The sequence below is a fragment of the Myodes glareolus genome, chromosome 11 (assembly GCF_982192425.1).
Source record: "Myodes glareolus chromosome 11, mMyoGla1.1, whole genome shotgun sequence".
NCBI classification, from domain to species: Eukaryota; Metazoa; Chordata; class Mammalia; order Rodentia; family Cricetidae; genus Myodes; species Myodes glareolus.
In genome coordinates this window covers 5,607,409-5,626,052 of record NC_142036.1, presented here as the reverse complement: position 1 = coordinate 5,626,052, position 18,644 = coordinate 5,607,409, and the positions used below count along the sequence as shown (strand labels likewise).

Below are 18,644 nucleotides of genomic sequence, written 5' to 3'. Positions count from 1 at the left end.
TCTTTTTTAATTAAAAAAAAACATGTAATGTGAATACAAGGGATTTTTAAGCATTAGTTATGTAAGGCATATATTGTCTTAATATAAATAAGTTTTTCTGGCTTTAATATTACATATGGCTAAAATATAAGCTTTAAAATATGTTGTTTTATAAATTTTTTATTAAATATCTAGACACTTTTACATCTCAGTGGATAGATAACTGCATGGTTATTGGCTTTGTTTTTGTTATATTTGTTTCCTTTTGCTTTGTTTTATTTTGTTTATGTTCATTTTTTTCTCTACATTTTATTTCCTTTCCTTGAAATACTATATGCATGTATTTCAGTCTGTCCTGCAACTCATGATCCTCCTGCTTCTGCTTCCCAAGTGCTGTGATTAGAGGTGTGTGTCACCATACCCAGCCAGGTTCGGCCTTACTTTTAATAGCCATTCCACTGAATTTCTTTACCTGCAGAGGTCTGGGCCTCTAAGTACAGTACTATGGCCAATGTTCTTCAAGTGCAGCGTCAAATGTAGCCTTAAATTGCTGGATCCAAAATTGAGGTTTTTAAAGAACAGAGTTGTCCTTGAGACTAGTAGTGCATATGCCCCTTTCTTGTCACCCTATGCTCCCTGTCCCCTTGTCAGTTCTGTATTCTTTGAGTGGCTAAGTGGCTAGTGGTTTTTCAAGGTAAGCATTTGGATGGAGCTACTTCAGATCTTAGAGCTATTTTCTGCATCTTCACTTGGCCTGAGGCCTTAGATAGGCCTGTGGTAATCGCACACTGCCACCCTGTTTCAGGGCCCATTGATAAGGAATTCAGGTAACCAAGAAACATGCCCAGCCGACTTGCTGTGGGCAAGTATTCTAGAATGGCCCAGTCATCAAGAAGTATGTGTGGTCTGACAGTAAGAAAGTACACCTTTAAAACTGCTGACTGCTAGAGAAAAGTACATGGTGATATTTGTTATAATCACCATACTTAGTACTTGACTGTGGTAGTAAACCTGCAGTAACTACGAACCATTAATTTTCAGGCTTTAGTCTATGAACACCCTGGACAAGAATTGGAGATTGAACTCTTTGATGAAGATCCAGATAAGGATGACTTCTTAGGAAGGTGAAGCAAAAATTTGGGAACACCGTCATTGATGCAGTCTCTCTCTCTCTCTCTCTCTGACTGATGCAAGCTTTAAAATCCATTTATTTACACATACGCATTTTCCATGGCTTTTATGTGTAGATTTTTTTTTACCAGATATTGTTCTAAAATGATTTTACTTCTAAAAAATCCATTATAGCAACAATAGCACTAGGCCTGATTCCACCAGCCTGTTAGACCATGCAAATTAGAGGCCCCAGCAACTATACAGAGCCCCTCTTTGTGCAGGGAGGTCTATAAATACGTCCTTCTAAGCTGTAAATGTGGTCTTAATTTTAAGCTGTCTCAGTTTTCCAGGGTATAGTCATTTACATTGTACCCATGTATTGGAGTAGTAAATACTGATTTATTTGCTTCCGTTGAAGAATTAATATAGCTGTGAAAAATGGGCTTTCAAAATGCATTTCTGAGGCTAAGAGGCAGCTGAGTGGTTGAGAATGCTTGCTGTTTGTCCTGAGGACCCAAGCTTAGTGCGTGGGACTCACGTCAGATGGTTCACAGCTGCCTGAAACTCCAGCTCCAAGAGCCTTGATAATGCCTATAATTCAAGCACAGAGGAAACAAAGACAAATGTATCCTTGGGGATTATTGGGGCCAGTCTAAAATTGGTTAGTGAGTTCCATCCAAGGGTTGTGAGATACCTTGGTCTCAAGAAAACAATACCAAGCCGGGTAGTGGTGCACACACCTTTAATCCTAGCACTTGGGAGGCAGACACAGGTGATCTCTGTGAGTTCAAGGCCAGCTTAGTCTACAAGAGCTAGTTCCAGGACAGGCTCCAAAGCTACAGAGAAACCTTTTCTCGAAAGACCACAAAGGGAAAAAAAAAAGACCATACTGTAAGGAAAATAAATGAGGGTGTCCCCTCTGTATTTAAATCTGCACACATAATGAAAGGATATGCATACATACATCTAAAACATGTCTATCTAAGGTTATTTAAATGATTTTATTTGAGGGGAGGGGATAGTAGAGGATTAGATTACATTGGAGAAGTTCATGCCTCATCAAGTATGGCCTTGTGTGTTGTGCTCTGACCAGAATCGCTAAGACCCACATGTTGTGCTGTAAGTTCAGAGTATGTGACTGTGTACACCACTTAAGTAGGACCTGGACCATGATCAAATCAAATATGCTATGTAAGCGTGTAGATGGGAGGTCATTAAAGCAACTAGAAGCATGTTGTCATTGACTAGGGCTGAGAGCGGACAGATTAAGAGATATGTTCAGAAGTATGTGTAGATTAATCCCTTTTTCCCCGTTTCTGTGGAAGTAGTGACATGGTTGATTTAGAGTAGGATCGTTTGATGATAAGAGAACCTACTCTCTGACCTACTAGTGGATTTGATATAGTGTGAACTTATAATTCATTATGCAAATAGCTGAATTCCCCAGTCATGACTGGTAGCACCAAGGGATGCCATGTAAAAACCTATTAGCTAGCCAGGCATGGTGGTGCACACCTTTAATCCCCATACTTGGGAAGCAAAGGCAGGTGGATCTCTGTGAATTCAAAGTCAGCCTGGTCTAAATAGTGAGACTGTCTCTCAAAAACATAAATAATCAGCTAGAGCTGGGGAGTTTCTTGCAAAGCATTTGCCATGTAAGCATGAGAATCAGTTCAGACCCAGAACCCTCAAAAATGCCAGAAAAGCATGGCAGCTGTCTGTACTTCTAGCACTTGGAAGACTGGGTGTGCCCAGAACAAACTGGCCAGTTAATTAGTCATATCAGACTCTGAGTTCAGTTGAGAGATACTTTCTTGATGCATATGGTGAAGAGTAACTGAGGAAGACCCCTGATGTCAGCCTCAGGCCTGAACACGCGCACGCACATACATAGTAACTGAGGAAGACCCTGATGTCAGCCTCAGGCCTGAACACGCACACGCACATACATAGTTAGTTCTGGCCTTCTTGTGTGTGCTCAATATTTTGATCACAAAAATTTGACTCTTTTCTTTCTTACCCTTCTTTTGATTTCCTTGGGCATAGATTATAGAAAGCCTTGAGGAAAGCAGCTTGTTTCCTGGAAAATTGTATAGCATAGTTTGCATTTCTAGAACTCTTTGCCACAGACAATACTTAAGTTATTTTAGCTGGAAGAAGTATGTTTCTGTGTTCTAAAAATTTTTTGTTGTTGTTTCATTCCTATAGTCTTATGATTGATCTTATTGAAGTTGAGAAGGAGCGCCTTTTAGATGAAGTAAGTTTTCTCTGATTTTGGCCCATTTAATGAACACTGTAGGTACTACTTGTATGCCAGAGTCACTGTGACCCACTGCTATTGCCCACCTACCCAGTGTGAGAATCCTAGCTACTGCTATAGGAACAATATTTGCTTTGTAAACATCTGACGTAGGGTATTGCTTAGTAGTAGTATGCTTGCTTAGCATGCGCAAAGCCCTGGGTCAGGAAGTATGGGTAAGCACAAAATGTAAAACTGGCTTTATATTGTAGACAGACTGTGATAGCTTGTAGGCATTAGGGCAGAGCTGTAAGAAGCTCACAGTATGGGAATTTTCACTATAGTGGAGTGAATAGCAGAGATGCATGGTGCTGTTAGTGTGTAAAGGCACCTGTAAATGAACTATAAGTGATCCATAATGCCATAAAAATAAAATAAAATGAATACATAAAGGGAAACAGTACAGTAACTTCCAAAAGATCCAGAGATGGGTGAGACTTCTTTTGTAAGAAAAGCCTAACTAACCAAATCAGTGTTGGGACTTGGCTGGTCCACGGCAGCACTCCTCCCTCCAGGAGTGCGTGTTCTCCACTTGTAAGTGCTTCTCGTACAGCTGTTGGGTGCTAGTCACGAGCACAGTGGGGAAGAGGATAGACAGGATAGAACGTGTGGCAGTTCCCTTTTAACACTGACTGTTTTGTGGTCTTTGTTTTAGGACTTTTATGCTGAAACAACTGTTTTATTAATTGATATATAGCAATGAATAAAAACAAGTACCTTGACTTGTTCAATTCTGCTGTTGAGTATTTGGGAATTAGTGTTATACTCTGTTGGCTTCTACATTCTATGTGAGTCCATATACAGAAGCCTTGTTAGTGCTGGACAGTACTGGAACTCTTGAACTTGTATGTGATGGTAGCACTCATTACATCATGAGGGTTTTGTTAGAGCAGGTGAATATTTTGAGCATGGTCTCCAGCCAGCCTTGGCTCTTAGAACATGAGGCATAAATTGACAAGAGCACTCCTTCAGTGCTAGTTAAGACCTGTTAGTGTCACAGTGTCAGTGAGCACCTTGAAACATTTTTAGACTGGGTTTAATTAGAATTTTTTATTCAGAACACTTTCACTAAACTTAATCACTTTCTTTTCAGTGGTTCACTCTGGACGAGGTTCCCAAAGGAAAGCTGCATTTGAAGTTAGAGTGGCTCACACTGAAGTCAGATGCGGCGAACCTGGATAAGGTGCTGTGCAGTGTCTTCCTTCATGACCACCATTCCTGATGATTAGCACCAATGTCTTTGTGTTGGTCCTTGTTTAAAAATTTTATCCCAGTAATTTTACTCATTTTGCCACAAGTTATCACAGTAGTGGACAGGAATATGCAATGCATAGGTCATTATTCCTGTTCTGAAACCTTAGAATTTTGTACTTGCTGTAGCATAGGGATTTCGGGGCTACATGGCATCCTAGTACTTCATTTTAATTGATTGTGTGGAATGATAGTCTTGTCATTTGGAAGACGTCAGTTCAGTTCTTCTGTGTGTATTAGATTATTTCTTACTTTTATTTTCTTGAATACAGTCAAAAACAGTGTGCACTCCTCTAGACACACACCCACTGATACTTTTTTCACCTTGCAGGTGCTGGCAGACATCAGAGCTGATAAGGATCAAGCCAATGATGGTCTTTCATCTGCACTGCTGATTTTGTATTTGGATTCTGCAAGGAACCTTCCGGTAGGTAGTATAGAGCTAACGCCTGTGAGTGCTTTCCTTACTTGGAAACTACTACTTTGTTCAGACACAATATATCACCTAATCTTGTGTGGCAGCAGCAGAGAGGCACAAGGTAGCATTTACTTTGCACATGTGTATATTTATATCTAATTATTACAGCCTAGTTACCACGAGGTGACTAAATGAAGCAGCTCTGTTCACAAACCCACAGTGTGTCTTAGCTGTAGAACAGCAGGTCATGAGCTGCTGAGCTGTGACTGTCCTCAGGCTTTAAGGTGGCGCGTGACTGATACCACCAGGTGGGTGTACTGACCTTCAGGTACAGAACAGAGACACAAACAGTGCCAAGTAATACTGTTTAGCCTAAAAACCTATTTATTTGCTTTTTTTGGTTTCATAGGGGAACATATAAAGTAATCCAATCATTTAGGGATAGTTCTAAATCTTACACTGTCCAGGTGTAAACCCCACTAGTTAAAGTAATGTTCTCATATAAATGGTACATTGTTAGAAAACTTTTTGGGTGCCAGTGTGTTTGCATACTAAGGCATTCTCTTTGTCATTGTGTCAATAGCCAGTGTCATTGAAAGAAAGTTCATTGTCAACAGTTACAGGGGTTTTACCCACCAAGATTGCCTATTGCATAATTCTCCATTCCTAGTAAATGCTCAGTCACATAAGTGCATTTGTGAATAGACTCCAAACAAAAGCGTAGAAGCACTCTGCTTGCCCTTATCCTCGGTCTCCCTTGAATTTTTATCCTGATGGCTTATGAAATTGCATCATTTAACACCTTTTAGTTTTTGAAAAATGTCCATTTACTTGAGCCTTGTGACAAAAATGAAATAAATGTTCTTTGTCCATTAATATTTTTTATTTCAACCTAGCAACTGAAATAGTTTTGAGCATTTTGTAATAGTAATATATGGTTGTCTCTTTGCCAATATTATACCCTTTCTTTTAATGAAGTTTCCTTGTCTAATTTTTACTACTTAAGTTCTTACATTTCTATTGAAGAACTTAATCTTTTGACCAGTCTTTCCACCTAAAGTCTGTGAGTTTACCTAGTTTTATTTCAGTTTGGGAATATTTACTTCATTATTATTTAGCCTTTCAAAAGAATTCCTTACACAGTAGAGATTTCTGCTTTTGACCACAATAAAGTTTGTTATAAAATGCCTGATTGTCAGGCTGGCAAAATGGCCCAGTGTATAAAAGGTACTTTTAACCAAAACACGCATGATGGGAGGCAAGAACTTTGGGTTGTCATCTGACTTCCACTTGCATGCTCTGGGAATTCCCATACCCCAAATAAATGTTAAAAAAAAATGTAAAAAGTGAGTTTGTTGCATAGTTTAGATATAAAAAAGAGTGGTTGATTAAGTGGGAAGGGCTTGGGCTTGTCTGTAGAGCTGTGTCAGATGTCACATGAGCTCAGGAGACGGGGAATGCACTGCTCTTCTATCCCAGGGTACTTTACTCACAGTGTGCTGTGGCTCATCAGAGGCAAAGGGTCCACAGAGCCATCCCTGCTTTTTGTTGTGTTAATTGGGAGGCTTTGTTGGCCAATCCCTGTGTGTCCTGGGGCCCTTTGACTCTCTGCACCCTGTTTTTTTGTGCTTCTGGTGTGTACCCACTGACCACAACCCACCATTCTTTGCTTTCTCTTCCTGTCTCCACTTTCCTAAGAGTATCTACGAGGGAAACTTTGGGTGTGGCTACTTAAAAGAGAGGCGAGCGTCGGGACTAGTGTTTTGTGAGAATACTACCTCAGTCTATAGAACACTATTTGTGAGTCCTCCAGCTCCTTCTTCTGTGTTCAGTGAAGACTGCCCAAGTGTGGCCTGGAATTTCTGTGCAGTCTGCTCATTGGAATGATGTGCATGCTCTTTTCATTTTCTTGCATGACCTCAGTTACTGTGTCTTCATTTTATGTTGGTTTTGTCAAATGTGACTCTGCTGTGATGCTGGAGTACATCTGACATGAGCTGAACTAACCTGAACTAACTCTACTGCTGCTGCTCCATAGAGTGTTAGAATAAGTCCTCTGAGGAAAAAACAAAGCTAAAAGCTGAAGTTGGTTTTGGGGTTCATGCTCTAACTTTCACAAAACACTTCTAAATTCACTTTTTTCATTCTCACCAAGAGGAGCAGCATTAGAACTTGGGCTGTCTTCCAGTCCATTCCACCCAGTTCTCTCTGTTACTGCTCATGGTCACATGAAGTCAGAAGTCCACCCATCTCTGTGAGAGCCTGCTTCTGCCACATGGCCTAGCCAGAGTCTCTGGAGGAGAAGAAGAAAATGAGAGTGGGTTCATGATTTATTTCTTTCTAGGAACTTGAAAGAGTTTACTTACTGAAGTATATAATTGAGGATTTTATTTTAATCTCATCACATTTGCTTCCATAGCCTGTCTGGTGCTGCTACTCCCAGTGCTATTCAGGGTAATCTGGTGGCTGCTGGGTTCATCCCCTCTGGGGTCATAGAAAACTACACTTAAGACCTTCTAGTCTACTAATTAGTGTAGAAAATCATCTTTCTGGTTTGTTCTATAATTAGTTAGATTTCTGAAGACCACTTATCCTTTGATCTGATTAGTGACCAGTCTTTGCTCTTTTGAGATTCTGATTCTGTTTACAAAGGCTTTCCATGTGTGTGCCCAGTTATTCTTACTTCTAAGAAGGGGCTCTAGGGTACCATACTTTTAAAATAGGTGTTTAGCCCTATTTTATAGACAAGAAAAATCAATACCCTGAAGGATAGGCAAGTTACACTAGTAAATAGGCAGCACTTGATGTCCCTAACTGTGCACTCAGCCTGTGGTGTAGAGGGTGTCCCTTTTCACCCTTGCATTGTAGAGGTTAAGGTGGGAACATTTCTTATTTTAGTATTGTGCCACCTCAGAAACATAAGTCAAAAGGAAGGCAGTTAGAATGACGATGCCAGTGTATATACTATCAGTTTAGAAAAATGCTTTATGCATTTGTTTCTTAGGTAAAATGTCCTCACCAACTCATACAAGGCCACCCTTCTGGGTATTTCTGTCAGTCTATCTCCTGAAACTTTTCTAGGTCTTTTTTCTCAATCTACAACTGCTTCCTTTCATTGAAAATATTTTGGAGTCGGATTCTTGAATTGCCTTGTAGTTCTGACATCAGTGGTCAGACTCAGAATTTATTCTCTTCATTGTCCAAGTGACATTGAGCTTTATGATTAGGATATGCACACCACAAAAAATGTTCTTTACAGAACATGTATGCACTTACTTTTTACTTACTGATTTCCAGTATAAAATGAAATCACTTTCTTGGTCTTTTCCTAAAGGAAAAGCTTTTTCATAAGTGGCTGCAGCCCATAACTTTTTCACTTCTAACCTGTTCAGAGTACCTTCAGTTTCTACTCCATTGTTGTCCTCTGTATTGCAGATGATTTCTTTTTAAAGTAGACTTAGGATTTACCCTCTCTGGCTTCAGCTTGGCTGTGTCCTCTGACTTTGGCACCCAACTTTAGAATGTTAGCCTAACTTGGTAACTCATGTGTGTTGAGCACTTTGCAGCAGCCATATATGCATTTCACAGATAAGAAAAGTAACTCGAAAGACATTAGACTAGAGATCGGAGACCTCGTCACTGTACAGTGTTCACTGCTCAGACTCTGTTAATTCTGTAACTGGAGATGATATGAGATGAGTGGTGTTTCCATGGTGCTTACCTTACATGTGTGAACATAGCCATGTAATAGCTACCACTGTGCAGATCTTTAGTGACAAAGGTACTTTCTACAGGTAATTTTAGGTTTTGTTTGTTTGAGACAGGGTCTCATATATTCCAGTCTATCCTGAAACACTTTATATTATAACCACTGAATTTATGATCATCCTGCTTCTCCTTGCACGTGCCGGGATCATAGGTAAGGACCACAATTTCAAGTTTATGAGGTGCTGGGGTCTGAACCAAGAGCTTCCTATGTGCTAGGCAAACACTCTCAAGTGACCTATATCCCTAGTGCTTGGTTCGTCGTGAGGGAAAGAAAGGACAGGTACCACTGTCTCCAATGATTGAGAGGCCCAGGAGTACATGGCATTGTGGTGCTTGGCTTCTGAACCTTACACCTGGACACCTGCCCCATGCACTTGAGTGACTTGTCTTCTCACCTGCATGCTATGCAGGCTTGTGACCTCACACAGCTATTCTTGCATTCCTGATTCACACTACCACTGTTCTCTTTGTTTCTCAATAATTGATGTTAGGATGACAAGTGCATTGGGTTCAGCTGTTTGTATCTAGCGCACTTCAGGAAAGGCCCTTGTTACATCTAGAGAGTGTCATTTGGTCTGAACCAAAATGCATTGTTGGAACTCCTTAGGGAATGCTTTGGGCTTCATCCAAAGATAGAGAAAGTAGGGTCTGAGTCTTTGGAGAGCCCTGTAGGCTGTTTGAATAGTCTAAATTTAGACCCATGTAGTTTGGCAAGAGCCTGGGTTGGAGCTTTTACCTTCTCATCTGCTTCCTACTGTAGGAGACCTGGAAGCTATTTCTCCATCTTTTTTCATACATTTTCTGTTTAATAAGACATTAAGAAAAATTTTTAGTTGAGAATCAAATTAAATAGAATCAAATCAAATCATTTTAAAATAGTTAAAACTAAAAAGACAAAAACTTTTAACCTCAAATGTTTATTCTGGGAGCTTCCAGAAACAAATTGTCTATTTGAGAGTGAACAAACAACTAACTGAAAAAAATCAGTCAGAAAGACACGTACCCTATAGTAGTAGACTGTGTATTTAAATCCAGGAGAAACTCTTAAGATGGCCCTATTGGCCTGTGCTTCCATACCTGGGAAAGATGGGGAGTCCAGGGAGTTTGTAAAGAAATAGGCTCCATCTCTGGATGACGCTATAGCAAGAAAGCATGTCTCAGCAGGCATAGCAGTGGTGTGGGCCGCTGCTGGTGGGACTAGCTCCAGCAGTATGGAAAGAAAGCATGGTCTCTGCTTTGCTTCAGATTAAACCTCTGATTTGGGGTGACACTAGGGTTTCGGGCAAAGGATAGTAAGCAGAGCCTTTCCTAAGTCACACTCTTGATTTCTGCAAACACTGAAAGTCAGAGATGAAGAAGTGAAGGGTTACCAAAGATGAGGAAATGTGTTGTGATATTTTAGGTTTTCTGTCACTCTGAGGTAAAATCTTGAGCATAAAGGCAAATTTGGGAGTTTGTATTTTTGGTCTGATTTAAGTATTTGTTTATTCTCATGAACTTTTGTGTCATTAACCTTACATAAATTCCTCATTGCATGTTTTATTAACCCTTGGTGTATTCATTTTCTTCTGACCTGAAAGAATAACCCATTACACTTTAACCCCGGTGTTTTGAAGAAGTCTGCAGTTCAGAGAGCTTTAAAGGTAAACAAAGTGTCTCCTTGAGGCTGCAGTGCTAATCAAGACATATTGAAAGAGATGGTACTTTGGTTTTCCTAAGTGTGTGGGCAGGTTACTTTCCACCCTAGTTAATAATTAACTGTCCAATAGAAGAGATCTGACTTTTGTTATCCAAGAATTTGTATTTAGAAGAAATTGCATCAACCAAACTTAAATTTAAAAGTTCCAATATGAAGTTTTAGATTTTCATTCTTTCTCTTACAGCCATTGAAATATTGTGTTTTGTTTGAACTTGTGAATGGCAATCTAAAAGTTTTATTTAAAATCTTGGCCAGAACTTCATATTGTGATTTAAAGATGTGCCTTGCAAACTGATGAGTGCACACTTAAGGAATTGCCTCTTCCAATATGTTGAGTAGGGCCTCACTGAATCAACCTCATGGCTTTGGTGCTGTGGGTTTGGGTGACAGATCTTTCCAGAAGGTTCAGATTTCATCAAATGAGGTCTATTGAAAACTAAGCTCCACTTCTTATCCATGACAATAGATTGTGTTGTGTGGCTAAATTGTTATGTTTTGTTTCTTAATTAATTTTAATTACATTGAGAGGCAGGAGCATCTTAAATATAATAGTCTTAAGAAAATTCCAAAGAAATTGGAATATTTTAATCAGTTTTATCTAGCAAAATAAGTTAATTCAAAAATGAAAGAGATTGACAGTGACTTGTCTAATATCATATTTGTAAACTTTCCTCTGACCTGTACTAAAGAGATGTGGTGTAGTGTTAGTAGGGCATCACACCCTGAGAATGCTGGTCCTCAAACGGCTGGAACAACTATGCCTTCTAGCATAGCTGGGCCATAACAGCTTACAAAAGAACCTTTAGCTACACTCTTTGTTCACCATTCTACTGCTGTCCTGGTGGCCAGAGGTCAGAAAGGAAGGCTCTGAAGTCATGTTGTTCATCATTGTGATTCAAAGATGATATTTAACCCATCCTGCTCACAATGTGGAAGTAATATCTTCTCCGTTGGAGTAGTAAATAAGTTAAAATATTACATATAAAAATACACAATAGATAGGTAAATAGATTGCTATAATTATCTGATTAACACATTAGCTCATTTATGCCTAACAACAAATTTAAAAAATGGTATTGTGCCTCTTTTATAGACATGGAACCTGAGGCTCAGATTGATGAAACATAGGTCTCAGTATTCAAGACTTAAGGAGAATGAAATTTAAATTCATCAGTGTAAGATTATGTTTTAGGCATCGTTTCTATAGTTCATTAAATTCAATAGTGTGACCTAAAAGACTATATTTTATCATATCTTTTATCACACAATAGTGTGACCTAAAAGACTATATTTTGTCATAGTTTGTACCCTTGATGTGTGGTGCTATAATTTAAATGTCTGTCATGATAGAAAACTTAGTGAATGATTTTATAACCTTATTTATATAATCTAAAATATCATCTGTGTAAGGCACACCCTTATTTTATAAACCACTAAAAAATTATAAAAGTCCCAGCTAAGCTTTGATTTATTTTATATTTATTGAAATTTTAGACTTGGAATAAACAGATTTTAGGTATCATTCACATACATACATACATAAATGCATAAATTGATTAAGGCAGTGACAACTGAAAATTGTTCAGAAGCATGCTTATAGTGTTATCAGTTATAAACTTCACTCTATTTTTAAAAATATTAGAAAAGCCAGGCAGTGGTGGTGCACACCTTTAATCCCAGCACTCAAGAGGCAGAGGCAGGAGGATCTCTGTGAGTTCATGATCTACAAGAGCCAGTTCCAGGGCAGACAACAAAATGACACAGAGAAACCCTGTCTCAAAAAAACCAAAAAAAAAAAAAGAAAGAAAGAAAGAAAGAAGATACCTTAAAATTACAGATGCATTAAATCCTTAAAACTCAATGGCCTTATTTTCATAGATACACACTTAATATTAGTCAGAAATAAACTCAGCTCCTATATGAAAGCCTCAAAGTAGATGTGGCTTAAATCAGTGTGATTTCATGCCCTACAACTAGCACAAACCTCATAGATAATGGGCAAGACATGCATTCCTTGAACATCAGTGTCTTAGCTAGACAGAAGGGAGAGGTGGAGGTGACATCCTATTCCCAGAGGATTTATGCTCAGCTCAGATTTAGGAATCCCAATATCTAAGAAGGAAAATGAGTTTAGGAAAAAATCTTTTGGCTTTGATATTTTTAACGGTATTTATTTCATTTTGCAGAATTCATTTACCTCAAAATGATGAACCAGAAAATAGATTATCACAGTAGGTTTGGGTTAGTCATGTTTTTTGAAAAATCAAATAATTTGACACCTATTTCTGTCATTGCTGTAGTGTTGAGGATTGACTCTAAAATTGTTTACTAAAATACTTTTTGTGACCCTCTAATTAATTTACATTAACACATTTAATGCATCTGTTTGTGGGGCTAAGTTATAAATAAACCTCATGTCACAGATCTGTTGTGTTTCTGTGTTTTTATCTATCAGCTGTCTGCTAAAGTTTGCTTCTTGTCATTTTTTCTTACTTATGAATCATTTAAATCATATTTATATTTGCTTAATTCCATGCAATTCTAAACTGACATTTATTCTTCTGGTGATAACTATTTAACAGCCGGTAAGCAATGTCCAATATCTGATAACTGTGTTTACTTGAACAGAGGATGGTGGTAGGTTCTAGGTGTGCAGCTATGCATCTGAAGCCAATGCTTTATACTATAGCTGAAGAAGTGTTCTGAGTGAACATTCCTTTACATTTGTTTTCTTTTTTGTTTACTTATATTCGTTGCACTTAGATTTTATTATCCTAATAAGTCAATTTTGAGAACTGTAGTTAATAATAATAAAATTTTATATTTTAAAAGATTGCATTTCCCAATGTAACTTACTTTTAAAGTAAAAAGTTAGACATTTCAAACTTGTGTGCAACCCAAAACAGGGACTTGTACTATAGTCACAGCTACTTTGGAGATTCCGGTGGGAAAATCACACATGCCACAGAGTTACATATTAGCCAAGCAGTATTGCCAGACCCTCTCTCTCAAGAAAAAGTATATGAATGGAAGTTTTCTCAATTTGTTTCATGGTGGACACAATAAATAATGATGGCTCAAAGTTTGCTTAGCAGTTGTTTTCTACTTTAATTTAATTTCTACTTGGATGTTCCTGTGTCTAAAGTATCAGTGGTAAAATAGAAATGATTCCTGATATCAAGCGTAAATTCATTCTTAAAGGGACCCATATTTTACTTAATTTATCTTTTTTTTTTTTTTTTTTTGGTAGTCAGGGAAGAAAATAAACAGCAACCCAAATCCTCTTGTCCAGATGTCAGTCGGTCACAAGGCTCAAGAGAGTAAGGTAAGAAGAGTCTGACAGCTTCTGAGAGTCTCTCCATAGCCATGCTACACTGGTCACTCTCCCGGGAGGCGGTACCCAGGTGTGTGATGTATACGAGATGAGGCCATTGTTTCATATGAAACAGCCATTTCATAAATACAAGCTGCTTAAGTTATTGGCAGACATATTGTTTATTTTTAAATAACATTAAAAAATACCCTACAGATGTTTTTGTTTGATTTTATGGGGAGAAATAAGGAATTACTTCCCAAGCTTCTTTTAAGTACTTAGTAATTATTTAGTTAGTACGTTGTACTTCAAATTCAGCAAACAAATGCTCAAGAGTTCATAGAAGGTATTGTTGTATGTTCTTCTTTTCTGATCAGGAAATAAAAATTCAGAAGTTACAGTTTTAGGCCATTGTTAAATTTTAATTGTTAACCCTTTAAGAAACAGGGCTCTGTGCCAGGCACCAAGAATGCAAAAGTTGGGGACAGTAGAGCAAAAGAGGCTTTGGTCTCTGGACAGCAGACATGGATTCTGTGTCAACTCCTGTTCCCGGTGCACCGCAAACAGCTTATGTTTTACTTTCTGAACATTTCCACGCTTCCTGAGTCCATTACTCATAATGATGTAATCACCCTGTGCTTGTATATGCGCTAAATAAGTAAGCAGTGAGTCAGTAGTCCTCCATAGCAAACACTGAAGAGTTGATGTGAGACCATTTCTTACAGATTCGATACAAAACTAGTGAGCCAGTGTGGGAGGAAAACTTCACTTTCTTCATTCACAACCCCAAGCGCCAGGACCTTGAAGTTGAGGTATGTTATTGCATTCTCTGCCTATAGTTTGAAATACGATTGATACAAATTATGCTTATTTACAGTTTTCAATTGAGTATATAGTGTTCTGGGACCCACCACTACAGTCAAGATAAAGAAATTCTTTGGTTCTCTCTGACTCACAGCTCTCCCAAACCCGTCTTTATGTTTCCATCTATGTCACATTAATCTTCTCTGTACTATCAGGAAAAGGTCATGAATCTTTTCTTAATATTTAGCTATATAACTGTTCAGCACATTGTTGAAAAAATCACTCTTTCCTATGTATTGAGGTTAGTGACTATCGAAATTCAGGGCCAGTATGCAGTCTGCTTATGGAATGCTTTTGACCCTAGGTTCTGTTCTAACAATATGCTAGCCTCGCTGTCTCTGTTACTGCTATTAAATGACTACATTTTAAAACCAACTTCTGTAAGCCCTCAAATTTATTTTTCACAATTGTTTTGACTAATTCTGAATTACATTTCACATGAATTTTAGTACCAACTATAGCTGTACACAGAGAACCTTTAATTTTGATAAGAGCTCCACTGACATCTTCCTAACAGGAAACGTTCCAATCCATAGAAACATTGCATTGCTTTTTTTCTTCCCTCTTGGGTAGTCTTTAACTTCTCTCAGCAGTGCTGTATAGTTTTCTGTGTTTGGTGTAGTTCTTTTATGTATGTCAGACTTTTCCCTAAACATTTAGTAATTCTTTATGGTATTGTGAGTGATCTTATTTTATTTCCTTACTTGTAATTAAAAACTTACTTGTAATTAAAAACAGAGCCTTGCTCATTCTAGAAAAGAACTCTACCAATTTTTCCCAGCTATTAAATGGTTCCTAATCTTGTATTTTTTTACTTTTTTACTAATGTATATAAAGGTGTCTAGACATTGTAGTGTATTCCTGTAATCCCAGCATTTAGGAAGCCAAGGCAGGAGATTCATGAATTCAAGACTAGCCTGGCTTACCTAGTAGCAAGATCCTGCCTCAAAACAAAACAAACAAGACAACCGGTAGGAGACAAATGAAATAAAACAATCATTAAAGTGCTTGTTGGGCAAGCATGGGATATGAATTTGATCCTCAGAAGCTATGAGTAAAAGCCAGGCACGGTAACACTAGTTTATAATCTGGGGTATAGGTGGATGGGGACTTGCGAGCCAGCTAGCCTGGTCTCCTCAGCAGGTTCAGCTGAGAGACACATTCCAGAGAAAGACAGAATGAGAATGTGTAGTTGATTGTTATATATTGATATGATCTCATACAACTCCACTAAAAATGGCTTGCTCTTTTTTGTTGTATTTGCTTGTGGGAGGGGGTAGTGGATTTTATCGCAAGGCCTTGGATTTATGATTCTACTGCTTGGCCAGTTTATTGCTAATATTATAGGTTTATGTTACCATGTCAGACCTGCTTACTTGTTCCACTAGATATCTTAGGATTTTATGTGTGGGATAGAAGTCATGTTATCGTCTAGTAATGATACTTTTCACAACAGTCCTGATGTTTTGTTTTTTGTTTTTTTTTTCTTGGCTGGCCTCCCTGTTCAGCCATCTTTTCTCTGCCAAAGTATCTTCTGAGTCTGGTCTCCCATACAGAGATTTTTCTCCTCCTAGTTTGCTTCATCATCATGAGTAGGTGCTGGCTTTCACTGAAGGGTTTTCTACATATGTTGAGATAACATATGGTTTTTCAACTGTAAATACAGTGAGATACATTGTTGATTTTCAGATGTTAAATATTGCAAACTTTTATTTGTTTTTCCACACGTAATACTTGGATACCTTGAACACAATATTTTATCTGGGGATAAGTCCCTCTTAGTCATGATCATTTTTACATATGTTAATTCTTGCTTCTTGGGCCTGGAGATTTGGCTGGAATCTCTCATAGCAGACCTGAATTCTGTTCCTAGCACTCTCATGGCAGCTCACAACTGCCTGTAATATGAGTTCCATGGGATCTGATGCCCTCGTTTGGACTCTGAGTGCTCTTGCACACACATAATACACACAAACTCACTCAAATACACACACATAAAAATTAAGTAAATAAGTAAGAAAAAAAGAAAAGCATTCTTACTTCTTACTCATGACAGTTTCTGATCTGTAATTTTGCTTCCTTTTAATATTTTTTCCCTATTTTGATGTCAAGATAATGATAGCCTCCTAAGTGAGTTAGGGAGCTTGTGTTCCTCTTGAATATTCTGGAAGAGTCTGTACAGAATTGTTTTGGGTTTTCCCATATATAGCTTGCGTTTTTCATTTCGAGAAGGTATTTACACACAAACTTAATTCTATCAATAGCTATTGATCTATCTAGGTCAGCTATTTCTTCTTTATAAACTGTGATATTTATGTCTTTCAAGGAGTTTGTTCATTTTGTCCAGAGTTTGTTCTTTCTTTGATCAAACTATTTTGAACAATCACATGATGGGAATAGTTCTTATAACAGAGGCAATGCTGAAGATTAATTACTAATGAGGAAGAAGTGCCATGTATTTAAAGGAGATGCTGTAAGTTTTCAAAGCAGCCGTGTAGACTTTGAACAGAGAAGGTGTTAAAGACACTTAAAATGCATTTTCCCCATGAAGAAGTGTCTCCTGTAGAAACTGCACCTTTCTGTCAGTGTATACTGTATGATTTCGGTATTTAAAAGGTATTTCCTTCTGACCTTTAGATTTGTATAGAGTATTACTTTTCTTCATTCTTGTTTTGTTTTGGTTTGGTTTGGGTTTTGGTTTTTTGAGACTGGGTTTCTCTGTAGCTTTGGAACTTGACCTGGAACTAGCTCTTTTAGATCAGGCTAGCCTCGAACTCACAGAAGTCCAAGTGCTGGGATTAAAGTCATGTGCCCCCACTGCCTGGCTTGTATAGAGTATTACCTTTTGTATTTTTTAAGAGACTTCTTATGCATATGAGTGTTTTGCTTGCATGAATGTTTGTGTACTTTGTGTTTGGTTCCTGTGGAGGTTAGAACTGGTCATTGACTTCCCAGGAACTGAATTATAGATGGTTATGTGCTGGGAATCAAATGTGAGCCCTTTGCAGAAACAAGTGCTCAACTGCTGGACTATCTCTCCAGCTCTCCAGCCCCTAGACTGCTAATTCTTATCTGAAGTTTCTCACAGTAGATTTGTTTTTTGTTTTTGTTTTTGAGATAGAGTTTCTCTGTTTTGCACTGGCTGTTCTAGAACTCTCTCTCTGTAGATCAGGGTGGCCTAGAACTCAGCAGAGATACTGAGTGCTGGAATTAAAGGTATGGGCCACTACCATCCAGATCTCACAGTAGATTTATAAAATAAGATGTCCTTTGTTGTGCTTATGGTTTTGTAATGAAAAAAGGGCAAGTACATCTGACAGAAGTACCTGCATTTTCCTGAGACACACTGCTTTAAAAATATAGATGAAATGTGTTATGTTTTGTTTTGTGCTGGTATGTTTTTAAAGTCGATCTGTGGACATTGCTATATCTCCTGTGGTTCCTGTCGTTTTCCTTGGAGCTCTGTGTTTTCTGCTCTGCATCTTTCAGGTCAAAGATGAGCAGCATCAGTGTTCTCTGGGGAGCCTGAGGATCCCTCTCAGTCAGCTGCTTATGAGTGACAACATGACCATAAACCAGCGGTTCCAGCTCAGCAACTCGGGTCCAAACAGCACCTTAAAAATGAAGATTGCCCTCCGGGTACGGCATACTTTTTAGTAGGACTCCATAGTGGGAGGGAAGAAAGCAGCTTCAGCTCAGTCCCAGTGTGGCAGTGGTACCACGGGCACAGGTCAGGTGACATTATAGAGTATGCTGACAGTTTGAGGGGGACAGAAACTGTCATAGAGTTATGGGAGTCCAATCTAGATCCATTCTGAACAAACCCTTTATTTCCAGATTCATTGACAGGCCACGGTAGTTCAGAAAGTATGTTTATGCCAATGGAGTTTGCTCCTTAACCTTGAATATTCAAAGGTTGTTCAGAAGGCAGCTTGAGAAA

The 18,644-nt window shown here is 38.4% G+C and overlaps 1 protein-coding gene across 4 annotated transcripts in view; it reads left to right on the top strand.

Moving 5' to 3' along the window:
• Esyt2 (extended synaptotagmin 2) overlaps nucleotides 1–18,644 on the top strand; it is a 107,771-nt gene that overhangs the window by 79,904 nt on the left and 9,223 nt on the right. For 3 of the 4 annotated variants that reach the window (XM_085698045.2, XM_048437753.3, XM_048437770.3), the window contains exons 10-17: nucleotides 1,021–1,103; nucleotides 3,301–3,349; nucleotides 4,485–4,574; nucleotides 4,974–5,069; nucleotides 10,409–10,471; nucleotides 13,778–13,852; nucleotides 14,566–14,652; nucleotides 18,194–18,343. In XM_085698045.2, coding sequence (XP_085554171.1) covers nucleotides 1,021–1,103; nucleotides 3,301–3,349; nucleotides 4,485–4,574; nucleotides 4,974–5,069; nucleotides 10,409–10,471; nucleotides 13,778–13,852; nucleotides 14,566–14,652; nucleotides 18,194–18,343 — 693 coding nt within the window. The remainder of the gene's footprint in view (nucleotides 1–1,020; nucleotides 1,104–3,300; nucleotides 3,350–4,484; nucleotides 4,575–4,973; nucleotides 5,070–10,408; nucleotides 10,472–13,777; nucleotides 13,853–14,565; nucleotides 14,653–18,193; nucleotides 18,344–18,644) is intronic. The other variant, XM_085698046.2, reaches the window with a different exon arrangement.